This window comes from Antennarius striatus, chromosome 16 (genome assembly GCF_040054535.1).
Source record: "Antennarius striatus isolate MH-2024 chromosome 16, ASM4005453v1, whole genome shotgun sequence".
Lineage (NCBI taxonomy): Eukaryota > Metazoa > Chordata > Actinopteri > Lophiiformes > Antennariidae > Antennarius > Antennarius striatus.
In genome coordinates this window covers 3,623,190-3,637,202 of record NC_090791.1, presented here as the reverse complement: position 1 = coordinate 3,637,202, position 14,013 = coordinate 3,623,190, and the positions used below count along the sequence as shown (strand labels likewise).

Below are 14,013 nucleotides of genomic sequence, written 5' to 3'. Positions count from 1 at the left end.
TTTTACGTAAAAAACAAACAAACAACGTAAACAGTTATATTTATAAAAAATAGTTTTCTTATTTCCGATTGCTCCTGAATGCAGCACTGCCCTCTTCCGGCGCGTCAGCACAAACATGGCGGCGTCCCATGCCGGGGACGGAGTGGAGGGAGGCAGCGGCGAAATAGAGTGGACTCCGCCGGTTCCAGTCCCCGGAGACGATAAGCGGCCTCAGTTCGGGACGCGGTTCCTCACGGACCCGCGACAGGTCTTCCAGCACAACGCGTGGTTGGTATTCCACACACCGTTAGCGGCTCACAGACGTGTCCATGACCAGGATCAGTGGGCTGGACGGAGGGTCTGAGGACGAACCGATTAGAACCACTGTCAAATCTGTTAATTATTAGTAATTAATAGTCACTTATTGATCGGTTTTCAGCTTTGAAATATAGGGTAATACATTTAAATGTTGTATTCATGCAATGTTAATGATTTATAGTGAAATATTATATACTAGCGGGTCTTATTTTATCACCTGGTGCTAGAATTTCAGATCTAAATGTTATTTTCCACCCATGTGAAAGAAGTGAAAGGAGAATGACGTGAGGCTCATCCATCAGGATCCATCCCTGCTCTTTTTTTTCTTTTTCTTTTTTTTTTACCATAACTCAGAAATATTTTATATTTTCATGAAACTTTCTACAACAACAAAGTATTTAAGTGTTATTTTTTTTTGTTTCCATGGTTAAGTGGGTGGGGTGGGGGGGGTAAGAGTTGTCTCAGATGAGGGTGTCCAGGACATAATTGAAAAAGAGATGACATGTTTTCCTCACAAAACTTTATGTACACATCTTTAATGCATCGGAGAAGGACATTGATATTTCTGGAATTGTAATCAATTTTTAAAAAAAAATCAAACCAAATATTTCCAAATATAGTTTGGTTTTTTCAATTAGGCCAATTCATATACGTGTTGACAAATAATATTAAGTTGTTACTGCTTGTTTATGCCCAATTAAAGGATTGACTTATTTAGATTAATTAACAGTTGGATGACACCTGAGAATATTTTACTGTTTCTTTTTTGTTTTTGTTTTGTTGACTGTAATTTTACCATGGGATCAATGTTTAGAGTTCTCTCTATTTTCTTCTGATCATCTCTAAAATTCTAAATTTTCCCCCATTTCCCAGTCCTATCAAAATATCACATGAGGACATTTAACTTGAAGCATCTCAGGATTGTTGTGTGTCTCTGTTCTATTATAATCGCTTCTGCCACTGGATCATAATAATAATATTCTGCTGTCAACAGGGACAATGTGGAGTGGACTGAGGAACAAGAAGCATCTGCTCAGAAGAAAGTCTTAGAAAACAGTCAGCCGTTACCGTCAGAGAAACAAGGTCGGGTTATTACTCTGAAATGTAACAGCACGGCATCAGCGTCCGTTTTTGTAATGACAAGATTTCACCTTGTCTTTATTTTTATTGTCTGCACTTTGGAAAAACTGACTAAACAATTTTTTACTATGTTCTACTGTAATTAATCCACAATAAAGTTCGTAACTTTACTCACTTGCCTTTTGTTTTGCAGAGGAATACGACAGCCGCGCAAACGAGTACTGGAATGATTTCTATGCGATCCACGACAATCGTTTCTTCAAAGACCGTCACTGGCTCTTTACGGAGTTCCCAGAGTTGGCACCGCAGCATCACCTCAACCACGAGTCCCATCCACAGGTCTCCGACACCAACGACCATCAGTGGAATGATCTGGATCGAGAGGAAAGGAGGGAAGTTGCACCTGTGCCTCGCAGCAATGGCGACATCCCTGGATCCTCAGCCACACATCGCATTCTGGAGGTGTGAGAAAAGTCAGCTAAACATGAAACAAATGGCTGCTGCTGCCTCAGCCGAGTTGTTTCAGGTTATGTCATCTGTTAGCAAGTTTTCAGTTTAAGCTAATGTTTTGTTTTTTTAATAAATATTGAGTGGAAGATTAGCTTAAAGTCCAGCTAAGGAGGGTGTTCCACCCTTCACTCTCCTTAGCTGCACATGTCACCGCATCTTAGGGAATCCAAGATGTTTTTGGGCTACCTGAGCGTTGATATCCCTCAAAATTCCTGCTGAGGCGGAGCCCAGCCACCGACAGCAGGAAGTTCATCTATTATGTACAAGATTTTACTCTATTTAGTATTCTAATCTATGACTTGTAACACAGACAAGGGCTTTAACCTTGGAGAAATGGATCCTTTGTTAATTTTTACACCAAGGTTTTATCAGGATTTGCTCTTTTGGAGTGAACTTCGCCACTTTAGCTGTTGGAGGAAACAAAATGAACGTTGTGTGAATTAATGTCTGTCTGACAGGTCGGCTGCGGTGTTGGGAATACGGTTTTTCCCATACTGAAAACCAACAAGTAAGTGCATTCAGAGCCTCGACGCACTCTGTTTCCTCTCTCGTTGAGCTCTTTAGGGTCTAACACCAGTGTGGTTCTTTGCAGCGACCCGGGACTCTTTGTTTACTGCTGTGATTTCTCCAGCACCGCTGTGGAGTTAGTCAAGGTGAGATGAAGGACTGATGAAAGCATCGTGTCTGCGGTTGCAGGCTAACGGGTGAATTAACATTGCCTTTCTGTCATCAGACTAATCCAGAATACGACCCAGGGCGCTGCTTCGCCTTTGTTCATGATTTGAGTGACGCAGAAGCTAATTATCCTTTCCCCGATGGAACCCTTGATGTTATAGTGCTAATCTTCGTGTTATCAGCACTGCATCCCAACAAGTAAGAACTTCCAGCTTCGTCTTTCCTCTCCTCTTTGGTTTTTGTGGACGGCGAGACTTTGAATGCAGCACAGGTTGCGTTAACGTTTCCCCCCCGTCTCAGGATGCAGGCGTCCATCGGCAGGTTGGCGCGGCTGCTGAAGCCAGGAGGAGTGATGCTGCTCAGAGACTACGGACGCTACGATATGGCACAGCTCCGCTTTAAGAAAGGTGACGAATGAGAGTTTATATGAAGTCAAAATTTAGTTTATAAACCACCTGTTGCAAAGAACATGAGACGGGGGTTGCAGGAACGCTCTGTCATAGTTCATTTGTGGATTAGAATTCAAAACTGTATTTATAACATGAATAATGTTCTTTTTGCTATTTTGAAATTTTTATTGCTTTTATTTTGTCCGTCTCCATGGTTACAAATTGGACTTTAGATCATTCAGTGTCTGGGATTTTTGCCAGCTCAGGGTTCCTTGAAAACTTTGTTGTTATTTTTTCTTCAATATTTATTTATCTCATTTGTTTGTTTTACTTTTTGTAAGGGCTATAATATTCTATTTTTCAAAAAATTCTTTTTCACAGATATACAGTTAATGGCGCCATCTTAAATAAATTCTTTCTGTCTTTCTTCGATGTTGGGCGATCCTGCATATCTCATTATTTCTTTCAGGAAGATGTCTGTCTGAAAACTTCTACGTTCGAGGTGATGGAACGAGAGTGTTTTTCTTCACTCAAGGTAAAAATAGTAGGTTAATAATAGTATCTTGGAATTATAATTTTTTATTATATATGAGCGTGTCCTTGTGCTTCTTTTTTTATTTCAGATGAGCTCCATGAGATGTTCAGCAAGGCAGGACTTGAGAAAGTGCAGAACCTGGTAGACAGGCGACTGCAGGTGAACAGAGGCAAACAGCTCACCATGTACAGAGTGTGGATCCAGTGCAAGTACCGAAAAGCTCCAGTCCAGCCGCCCGAAACGCAGGAGAGAACATGTCTGGCTTGACCTCTGACTGCAACTAATGCTATGAGTTAAAATCCAGATGGTGTGGACTTTTTTATGAGAGTGTATGGAACCGAAAACCTCCTTTGTGATTAAAGGAACACAACTGAATAGTCTCCAGCTTTCGACGCCTGACACGACACGGATGGTCTGAGTTTACGACCAGTGTTCCTGAGTGATGATTTGTCTTTCTGTGTGGATGAATTCAGTCGTCTGAGAAAGGGCTTGTCACACCTGTACATATGGTTCTATTTGGGCCAGATGTTTTTAAAGGAGCTGATATTTTGAAATAGATGGTGTGATTTTTTTTTTTTTTAAGATGACCACTTCATATTTTTGTACATGCAAAATTAATAAAAAAAAATATTCTAAAGTGTTGGTCAAAGAACTTTATCCCTACTCACTTATTAGTGGTTAAGACAATTCATGCTGACAAGGTGTAACGATTGCATTTTAAGTATTTTGCACAAGTTCAGTTTATGAATATGCACATCATGATTATTGCCAATTTCTGATCAGTGATCATATTGGTCGTGGTGACGGTGGGCGCTGTTAAATGTATTGTGTACAGAGGGATTTGCCATTGGTCCAGACGAGAGATTTGGGGCAGGCGTGGACTGAACGAAGGTGAAAATACTTGAATAATCTCACGAGAAAATTTGAGATTTTGCTGATTATTGTTTACATTGAAAAAAACATGAGAACCGAACCGAATCGATCCGGATTTAAGTGAACTGCCTGCAACCTCACAACTTCCGAAACAGAGTGGTTTCTTCCCTTCCGCGAGGAAAGGCGTCTGGAGCCGAACTTTGTTTTGATCGAGCTGAAAGCCAGGACCCGAAATTCATCACATCATCCGGGGAGGGGGGGGGGAAGAGAAAAAGATAGGAGCAAGTAACGTTAAAGACATTATTAATATCTGGTAAAACCCAGATTCTCTAGGGTCGCCATTGTGTGGAACGAGGTACCCGAAACAGCCGCTGTATGGTCCTTGGAAGGAAGGATGTGATGGGAATCCCGGCCTGACGGGGTACAGCAAGGCGGGCTAGGGATACCCGGAGTTGTCGAGGCCTCAGAGGGAATCCACCGTCATCTACCTTTGACCATACCGCCCGCTCGCGAGCCTTCGCGGCTGACAACCACCACGCGAGGGACGCGGCTGTTGATGCGGCCTAGCCTGGGAGGGTCTGCCTACCAGGGGAAACAACGGGGACGGCTTCGGGGCTTACACAGGCCCTCTGGAGGACCGAATTTTTATTAAATTGCAGTAAGTACCTAGTTAAGTAGTTTAATAAAAGACTGTATCTCAGCTGGCATTTTGTTTCGGTGAGCCCAGCCGCCGCGGAACGAGAACCCGACAACACAGGACCGGAGGAGATGCTTCATTTTGACAGACGAGTTAACGTTAGCCTGCTATCTAGCTGGCGCTAGCAATCGCGTGTGTGTTAACAAAATAATTTACTCCGATGGCCAGGAATGTTGTCTGTGGAGGTAAAATGTGACATTTAACTGATAATCGTCTGGTTGTTTACAAAAACGGGGCATGTTGGGATGTGTTATTTGACTGAATCACATCAACGTTACATGCTAACGTTAGCTACTACATAGCCATGCTAGGCGATGACCACCATTCTCTTGTTAGCTCACTTGCACAGTGCTAGCATGCTAACTCGCCGTGCGTTCACTGACGTTTCCAGGTCGTTCCGCTGGTCACCACCTGAACCAAGCGGACTCATGCGTGAATTTTTTTAATTTGGTGTGAGATTTAGGACTAAACAGGCTGCGCTAATTGACACGCATGCTTCTGCTTTGACTGGTTTCGATAAAGGTATGCAAACCATAGGTGACAGATTGACTTGGCATCAGTGCTGGTCGTTTAATTTTAACGCTAACCTTTGTACAATCCAACAATCCTGGTAATTATTGCCCGTGGAGATCTTTTCCACTGGTGACTAAACTAAGCAGGCCTTCCACAGTGACCTTTCCAAACTCCAGCTCCATGCAGCTTAGGCCTTTAATGCCAGGGTGTTATCACATGATGCTATAATTTTACTTGACAATGACTCCACACATCTGGCCTACCTATATGAAACACATTTAATACCCCTTACGGGCAATCATTTGGGTTAGATTTTGCACTTTAGCATTGTAAATATTTAAGTTTAGGACTCAAGGTTGGCTGGTTGTTGATGAACACACACACACGATAGTGGAAAACATTATTGTCAGGCTTATTGATGACTCAGTACAGGAATTTTCCACATCCATATAGCTAAAAACAGCCGTGACTCATCACAACCTTCGCTGTTGAAATAGTGATCCGTCACTCCCACTTGAATATACCAGACCCCACAATGCAGTCCTTAATCTGTGCTCTTGTCTCTGCAGCCATGATGGAAGAACTGCACAGCCTGGACCCCCGACGGCAGGAGCTGTTGGAGGCTCGCTTCACCGGGGTCGGCGTGGCTAAGGTTTGTGTTGGAACATGAAGACTGTCTCCTGTCAAAAGTGCTCATAATCACAGATTTTATTGATCGTACTTTCTCGTGAATGTCCTCCTGTCTTTGTCTCTTTTCTGCCTCGGTATCATTCTGCCGTTTGGCCCTACACAAGCTTGGCCCCGCTCCTGTTCTTTGTCTGTCTCTGGAGAAGGTTGAGCTATGTCTGTGTTTTTTTGGCTGGTGTGATATGGCATCTTTCCCTGGCTCATGATGTAGTGGCTGTATATGCAAGTCGCAACGCTTGCCAGAAGGCCACAGACAGGACAGGGGTGGCAGGAGGAGGAGGAGGAGGAGGAATGTAGAAATAGTTGTTGACCAGGTGTGAGCGGAGGCAGCGTTTAGCCTTCCGCTGCCTTCGTTTGCTGCTCGGGTGAAGCTGTCTTTGTGGAAGGTGATCTTGGAACAGTTATGGAGCGAGAGTCATCGCCAGGAGTGGGCCGCGTGCCAGCCATAGGCAGAGCAGAGCCCAGAGCATGGCATGGCCGCTGCTGCCGCCGCAGAGAAAATGGCGACGTTATGCCACCGCAAGAGATGCAACGCGTGTAGGTGGAACGTGAGAGAGATGTGTCAACGAATGATTAAGAAGAAGAAATATGGGTCGATGGTCTGAACACCCTTCAATGTCAGAGAGCAGATTTTTCTCTTTTGACCTTGAACAACCTGGAGGCAGGAGCGTTCTCTCGGTCCCCCCCAAAAAAAGTATTATAATTTGAAGACAAAGAGCGATAGGACACCTATTTTAAGAGAGAAATTTGTTGAAAAGATCACTTTGTTTTTGAGGAAGTGTGACAACTAAAGAGCTGTGTGTGTATGGGGGGGGGTGTTGGTTAAAAACAAGCGATCGTTCTTAAATCAAGCAAAGCGTCTTTCTCCAGAGAGAATGTTGAGAGGATGATGAGCAGGAGAAAAATGGATGACATTATCTAAAGGTGACAGACAGAGGGAGGAATCCTTCCTCAGCAGCATGCCTAATGTTCAGCCATTTTAGGGTGGGGGGTGGGGGGTGGGGGGGGTTCAGCGAGAGAGCTCTTGTGTGCTCTGAATGACTAAGTGTCGCTCTCTGATTGGACGGTGTCTGCTGAATTCCGATGTGATCCGTTTGACTGACAGGCGTCACCTAGGGAACGGGAGTCGGGACTGATGCAGGTTTAGATTCAGGGAGAATTTAATGGTGATGCTATTTATTCAAACCGCCGCATCCTCTCCCTTCGTTTCTCATCATTTCCACCAAACTCTTGCGTGCGTTCTCTTCCCTGTTTGCATACCTACACAAAGTGTGTGTGCGCACATTTTGTAAATATAAAATTTCCTCCTGCGTGTCTCTTCTTTTCCTTTGAGTTTTGGTGTATTTAATTGCCTCCCTTGGACGTTATTCTTTTGCATATCCGCTTCATCCTAACAGGGCTCAGGGCAGAATCAAAACGAGTCATCCAATCAGAGTCTTTGCAGCGTGGGCTCGCTGAGTGACAAGGAACTAGAGGTTAGTCTCTTGCATACGTCAAAGATCCCCCCCCCCCAACAAATCACCACGTTACTTTCTGATTTGTGTGGTTGATTCTCTCTCTCTCTCCTTCCTGACAGACTCCTGAGAAAAAAGCCAACGACCAGAGAGTGAGAAAACGGAAAGCGGATCATTTTGACAGCCAAGGTGCGATTGTCCTGTAGCTTCCATCCTCTTGTGGTTGTTTCCCCTAAAATTTCAGCCTCCCTGACCGACTTGTCTTCTTTTTTCAGGCAAAGCAGGAGCGAGGGGGCATAAAATTAGTGATTATTTTGAGGTGAGTTCCAGAAGAAAAAAAAAAAGCTTCTCCTGAATGTGTTTCCAGCTGTGCTCCTGTCCTCTACAAAGGTCACTTTTCATGCTTTTATTCCTAACCCCTTATTTTCTGATCTTCACACTGAGCTCCTTTCCTCTCCTCTCTTCACGTGTGTGTCAGTTTGCGGGAGGTAGCGGTCCTGGTACCAGCCCTGCCAGGGGAATTCCACCAGTGGTCCGCTCTTCCCCACAACACTCCCTGTCCAACCCCCCCGTCACGGTGAGCACGTCTGCTCCGCCATGCGTCTCCTTCTTCTTTCTAACATTTAACACACTTTTTCCTTCCATTATTTCCTTCACACTTATCAGCGGCACGTCTGGAAGAATTCTGAAAAGTGAGACGCTCTCTGTGTGTTAAGTTTTTAAGTTGATGGATCTTTTCTGCCTCTCAGGTGCAGCAGGGAAGCCCTTCCTCCGTGGGCTCGGCCAACACGGAGCACTCGTGTTCGCTGAAGCCCGTGTCTCTGCACATGCTGCACAAAGCCACACAGGTACCAGACATGCAACCACAGCCGGGTCTGTTAGTTTTTGTCGTTGTGTATTCACGTCATAATTCAAAAGTTATGTGGTTGCCATGTAAAACAATGGATTGCTAAAGTTGTTTTTTTTAGTCGACACTACTTGCACTAGCTTTTGAACTGATCCACCATTAATTTATCCACTGTTTTGTCCTCACTGTACCTGTAGTCCGACCTTACAATAGAGAAACTAATAGCAATGGAGAACAACAAGAACTCCGACCTGGAGAAGAAGGAGGGCCGAATAGACGATTTGCTGCGGGTACTAATGTCATTACTATGCATCCTTGCTGCTCTGCTGTCCATCTTTCTATGATTGAAAATGAATATCATGTTCTCCTTGTCTAGATTTTTTTTTTTTTTACTCTTAAGCATGTTATATTTGATACACTCCTTCCATCTGTGCACGTTTGAACAAATCAAAAACTTTCTTTATTTTTACTTGACACCTGTTCTCTGAACCTTTTGTCCTCCAGGCAAACTGTGATCTGAGGAGGCAGATCGATGAGCAGCAAAGGATGCTGGAACGATACAAGGAACGCTTAAATAAGTGTGTGACCATGTCCAAGAAGCTGCTGATAGAGAAAGTAGGTTATTGTGAGATCGCTGGGATTTTATTTCCAGCTGTTGATTTTCGGTCGTTACGGTTTTGGCCTTGATTTAATCCACATGAGAATCAAGAGGAAAAATGTCTGACGCCTGTGTTTCGTCGCTCTTCCTCCAGTCCAAACAGGAGAAGATGGCCTGCAGGGACAAAAGCATGCAGGACCGACTACGACTGGGTCATTTCACCACAGTGAGACACGGAGCGTCGTTCACGGAACAGTGGACGGATGGATACGCCTTCCAGAACCTTATCAAGTAAGGACCGAACTTTTAAGTCTCTCATTTCACAATATGGAGGTGCTACCATAAGTTCACGTGACGACCTGGCGACACGTTTGTGTGAAAACAACTGGTGCGGTGTCGGGTGGCGTCAGTAGATCACACACAGGTGAACGCGGGTGTCACGTATGTATGCGTCACGGCCGTGTGCTGCCTGTTCCTCAGACAACAAGAGAGGATCAACTCCCAACGAGAGGACATCGAGAGGCAGAGGAAGCTGCTGGCCAAACGCAAGCCGCCGTCCATGGCACAGACTCCGCCCCCAAGCCTGGAGCAAAACAAACGTAAAAGCAAGACCAACGGAACGGAGAGCGAAGCGTACGAAACTCTTGTGTTTTTATTTCTTCTGTTTGCTAGCAGCTGTTTTTTTTTTTAACCCCTGCACATAAATTGAGTTTGATGTTGGTCCCGGCAGGTTGTCGCAGGCGGAGTACCACGAGCAGGAGGAGATCTTTAAGCTAAGACTCGGCCATCTTAAGAAGGTAACACCTGTTGGGTTTTTTTATGTTTTTATTTTGGTCCTTTTATTTGTTCTTTTTTTTTTTTTTGAGTAATGATCTTTTGTGGCCTTCTCAGGAGGAGGCAGAGATCCAGGCGGAGCTGGAGAGATTGGAGCGAGTGCGGAATCTGCACATCCGTGAGCTGAAACGGATCCACAACGAAGATAATTCTCAGTACGGGCCAATCCTAGTTAGTCTGTCGATGTGTCGGTTTTTTTCTTTAACCCAAACTCTTTCTCTCCACATGTAGATTCAAAGATCACCCCACGCTAAATGACCGATACCTGTTGCTCCATTTACTTGGAAGGGGAGGTTTCAGTGAAGTTTACAAGGTGAGAATCGTCCAGACATTCCGTGTTTCTACTGATTCGGTGTTTCTAATGATTCAGACTGCAAAAAAAAAAAAAAAAAATGCATCAGTGCTACTCGGTTGTTTACGTCTGTTAAAAAAAAGAACCTCTCAAAGATGTTCTTCCATGTTTCCATTTGCTTATAGAGAGGGTTGTTTAGATTTCGTTTAGAATCTGTGGTGGGTTTGAAGCCAGACGTCGGGTTATTACACGAACCAACGTTAAACCAATAAACTCCTACTCGTAAAGAGATCTGCGGGCGGCTGTGCATACTTTGGAAAATATTCTGGGACGTGTGTTTCGTTACATTAAAGAATTTGAGAGTCGTTCCAAAGTGCCGACGTCATCACGGTAAAAAAATGATGAATGAAAGCAGCCTCAGAGTCTCGCTGCAGCTAAAAATGGAGCGATGCCAAATGTATTTCCTGACTGAGACGAGACGTTTGTTTTCCAGGCCTTTGACCTAACAGAACAAAGGTATGTCGCCGTCAAAATCCACCAGTTAAACAAGAACTGGAGGGATGAGAAGAAGGAAAATTATCACAAGTGAGTGCTTTTTCTTTTTTTTTTTTTTTGGTGTTTCATGCGGTTTTATTCTATTTTTCTCTGTGTGTGACATTTCTGTTTGAAATAAATGTTGTTTCTTTCAGACATGCATGCAGAGAATATAGAATTCATAAAGAGCTGGATCATCCACGAATAGTTAAACTCTACGACTACTTTTCGCTTGATACTGACTCGTAAGTCATCCCTTGTTTTTTCTTTCCGAATCGATTCTCACTTGTGTTACCTTTGAGCCAAATATCTGATATTCCCATTTCACAATTTGACTTCTTGCGCGGTGAAATCTCTCCCTTTATGGTGCGTCAGGTTCTGCACGGTTCTGGAGTACTGCGAGGGCAACGACCTGGACTTCTACCTGAAGCAGCACAAGCTCATGTCGGAGAAAGAGGGGCGCTCCATCATCATGCAGATCGTCAACGCCCTCAAATACCTGAATGAGATCAGACCGCCCATCATCCACTACGACCTTAAACCCGGTGGGTCTCCCCTCCGTGCTTCTTCGTCACTTTTGACACGTGAACGCAAGCATGCTGACTTTCACGCCTCGTCCTGCTCAGGTAACATCCTCCTGGTGAACGGCACCGCCTGCGGGGAGATCAAGATCACGGATTTCGGCTTGTCGAAGATCATGGACGACGACAGCTACAACTCCGTCGACGGGATGGAGCTGACGTCGCAGGGAGCCGGGACGTACTGGTGAGACGGAAATCCATCTGTCGGCATCGATAAAGGCCCAGATTTATATCAGTCGATGGGTGAAGAGACGTTTCGTCACACGTGGCTCAACCTTTTCCCTGCAGGTACCTCCCTCCTGAGTGTTTTGTGGTGGGGAAGGAACCGCCCAAAATCTCCAACAAGGTGGACGTTTGGTCTGTGGGAGTGATTTTCTACCAGTGTTTGTACGGCCGCAAGGTAATTTTTGAGAAAATTAAAGTCTTTTAGGTGCGCCTTGTAGTGCAGAAAATATTGTAGTTCTAGAAATGAGTGACTTTTTGGGATGGATGTTAGTTTAATGAAACGTTTTCACATCGTCTTCTTTGCCTCCTGCAGCCCTTTGGACACAACCAGTCCCAGCAGGACATCCTGCAGGAGAACACGATCCTGAAGGCCACCGATGTGCAGTTTCCCCCTAAACCCGTAGTCACACCTGAAGCTAAGGTAACGGTCGTCACGGCGATCCGTTCGTCCATGATTGTCGTAAGTGATCTGTCTTAAGATGCTCCGCTTTCCTTCTCCCCCCCCCCCATCCAGGCCTTTATAAGGCGCTGTCTAGTCTACCGTAAGGAGGACCGGATCGACGTGCACCAGCTGGCCAGCGACCCGTTCCTCATGCCCCACATCCGCAAGTCCGTCGCCTCGTCGGGGACCTCGGGCATGGCTGTGGCCTCCACCTCCAGCTCCTCCAACAGCAGCGCTTCAAACTGAGCCCACGCCACCTTAAATGACTTGACTGAACCATTTTAGGTTGGGGGGTGGGGGTGGGGTGTCCCCCTCCCCATCCCCAAAAAGCATCCCACCTGGCCACGAAGAGCTCAAGGGAAACTGTTCGGACGAGCGCGAGGGATGGGCGAGGGGTTCCTCGTCGTCCTTTAACTAATTCGCGTCAGCCCCCACCCCCAACCTACCGGTCCTCCTTGGCTCAGTTCTGGGGGTCAAAGCCCTGGACGAGGGGCGAGGGTTTGACGCCGCATTGGTGGGGGGGGGGGGGGGGGGGGGGGTTGGATTTTTTTCTTTTCCTGCTTCAAACAGAGAAAATTTAAAAAGTATTTTGAAGTGCTTCAGCTTGGCCAGATGGAGAGGAACACAGAAGGCCTCTTCACCCATGCATTCACACTCACACCCCCCCGCCCCCCCCATGCATGAGCCATCCTGATCCGTCTGAACTCCTGCAGCTCAAACATTTAGTTTCTTTTCTCACCTCCTTGAACTTAAACCAGAGAACCAGTCTGACCCGTTATCGTATCGAACCCCGCCGTTCCAGGAACCTCCCCCTCACCCCGCTTAACTTCCAGACCCGAGGAGGTGTGTGAAGCTTCTGTCCCCCCCCCCCGTCCCCTTTTAATCCCAAACCTCGTCGAGCTCCTGTGACCAAAGCGTAGAACTTCCAGCTGGTGGCAGTGTTCCACCTCCGTTTTTATAATGAATGGTTTTCAAGTCGTGCTTCTGGACATGAAGTGGAATCCGCTGACAAATGACACCCTCCCCCCCCCCAAAATCCCACTCCCACCCCCCTCCCCTGCTTTTACATTTTTAAAGAAAAAAAAAAACTTTTTAATTGAACCAGTTTTACGGAGAAAACTGCTGTTTTTCAAGTTGCCTTTAATTAGAACTGTTATTGTTTTTGATTGACACCCCCTCAACCCCCCTCCACCCCCCCCGGCCCACACCTACCATAAACACATATTTATTTAGGTATGTTTGAATTTATTTTTTTGGCCATTAAAATGCAAGGGACTGGTCTAGTACTGTTGGGGGGGAGGGGGGGGCCTTAGCAGAGAGTTGCATAAACCATTAAATACTATTGGTTAAAATGTGTGTGTGTGTGTGTGTGTGTGTGTGTGTGTTTCTGAGCCTGTTTCTAACACGGTGTGTTCACGAGCGTTGATGTCTGTTGGGTTTGGGTTTACAGACTGAATCTGGTCAGCCGACCCCCTCCCCCTCCCCCCATTGAGTGTTAGCATTTAGCTTAGCCTAGCAGGTGATGATGTGGTGGTGTTCTTTAATCACGGATAAGAAATGTTCCTCGTCAGGAGACGGAATCTTCTAAACACTGAAGAAACAAGAGCAACTGCTAACACACACCCACACACACACACACACACACACACCCTCCACAGTGGAGGCTTTGAGCGTGACCCACTGGTGTTGTGTGTCCTGGACCTCCACCATGCTGACTGAAAACATCTGGACCATCATTCATGTTTGTTTGTTTGGGACAGGTTGTGAATCACAAGCGAGTCCGGTACCAAAGCTCATCCCGGGTCCGGGTCTGGGCTCGGTTCTGGGTCAGCTCTCTGAGGCTCTCTCACATTCTTTACTGTGGGGGGTGAAGTTAGAACTCAGACTGGATGTGTTGTAATATTTGTTCTTGTTAAAAATATAAGAACAGGATGCAGGTTGTTAGGAAGG

The 14,013-nt window shown here is 45.6% G+C and overlaps 2 protein-coding genes across 3 annotated transcripts; both read left to right on the top strand.

The window, feature by feature from the left end:
- The first annotated feature begins 109 nt into the window (after positions 1 to 109).
- Positions 110 to 4,092, top strand: mettl2a (methyltransferase 2A, methylcytidine). The gene is made up of 9 exons (XM_068337086.1): positions 110 to 267; positions 1,292 to 1,380; positions 1,571 to 1,839; positions 2,346 to 2,395; positions 2,480 to 2,540; positions 2,621 to 2,760; positions 2,863 to 2,969; positions 3,421 to 3,486; positions 3,575 to 4,092. The coding sequence occupies exons 1-9, from the start codon at positions 116 to 118 to the stop codon at positions 3,751 to 3,753; spliced, it is 1,113 nt and encodes a 370-aa protein (XP_068193187.1). The 5' UTR covers positions 110 to 115; the 3' UTR covers positions 3,754 to 4,092.
- Positions 4,093 to 4,411: 319 nt separating this feature from the next.
- tlk2 (tousled-like kinase 2) lies at positions 4,412 to 13,357 on the top strand. Of its 2 annotated transcripts, XM_068336173.1 has the most exons (21): positions 4,412 to 5,017; positions 6,139 to 6,221; positions 7,654 to 7,731; positions 7,833 to 7,899; positions 7,986 to 8,029; positions 8,189 to 8,287; positions 8,460 to 8,558; positions 8,755 to 8,847; positions 9,062 to 9,172; positions 9,310 to 9,446; positions 9,636 to 9,788; positions 9,886 to 9,952; positions 10,047 to 10,144; positions 10,221 to 10,302; positions 10,775 to 10,866; positions 10,971 to 11,060; positions 11,191 to 11,360; positions 11,442 to 11,580; positions 11,685 to 11,796; positions 11,935 to 12,042; positions 12,136 to 13,356. In XM_068336173.1, the coding sequence occupies exons 2-21, from the start codon at positions 6,141 to 6,143 to the stop codon at positions 12,307 to 12,309; spliced, it is 2,094 nt and encodes a 697-aa protein (XP_068192274.1). In that variant the 5' UTR covers positions 4,412 to 5,017; positions 6,139 to 6,140; the 3' UTR covers positions 12,310 to 13,356. The 2 variants fall into 2 exon arrangements, with proteins under 2 accessions (XP_068192274.1, XP_068192275.1); XM_068336174.1 differs by lacking the exon at positions 8,189 to 8,287 and having other exon boundaries at positions 12,136 to 13,357.
- The last annotated feature ends 656 nt before the right edge of the window (positions 13,358 to 14,013 follow it).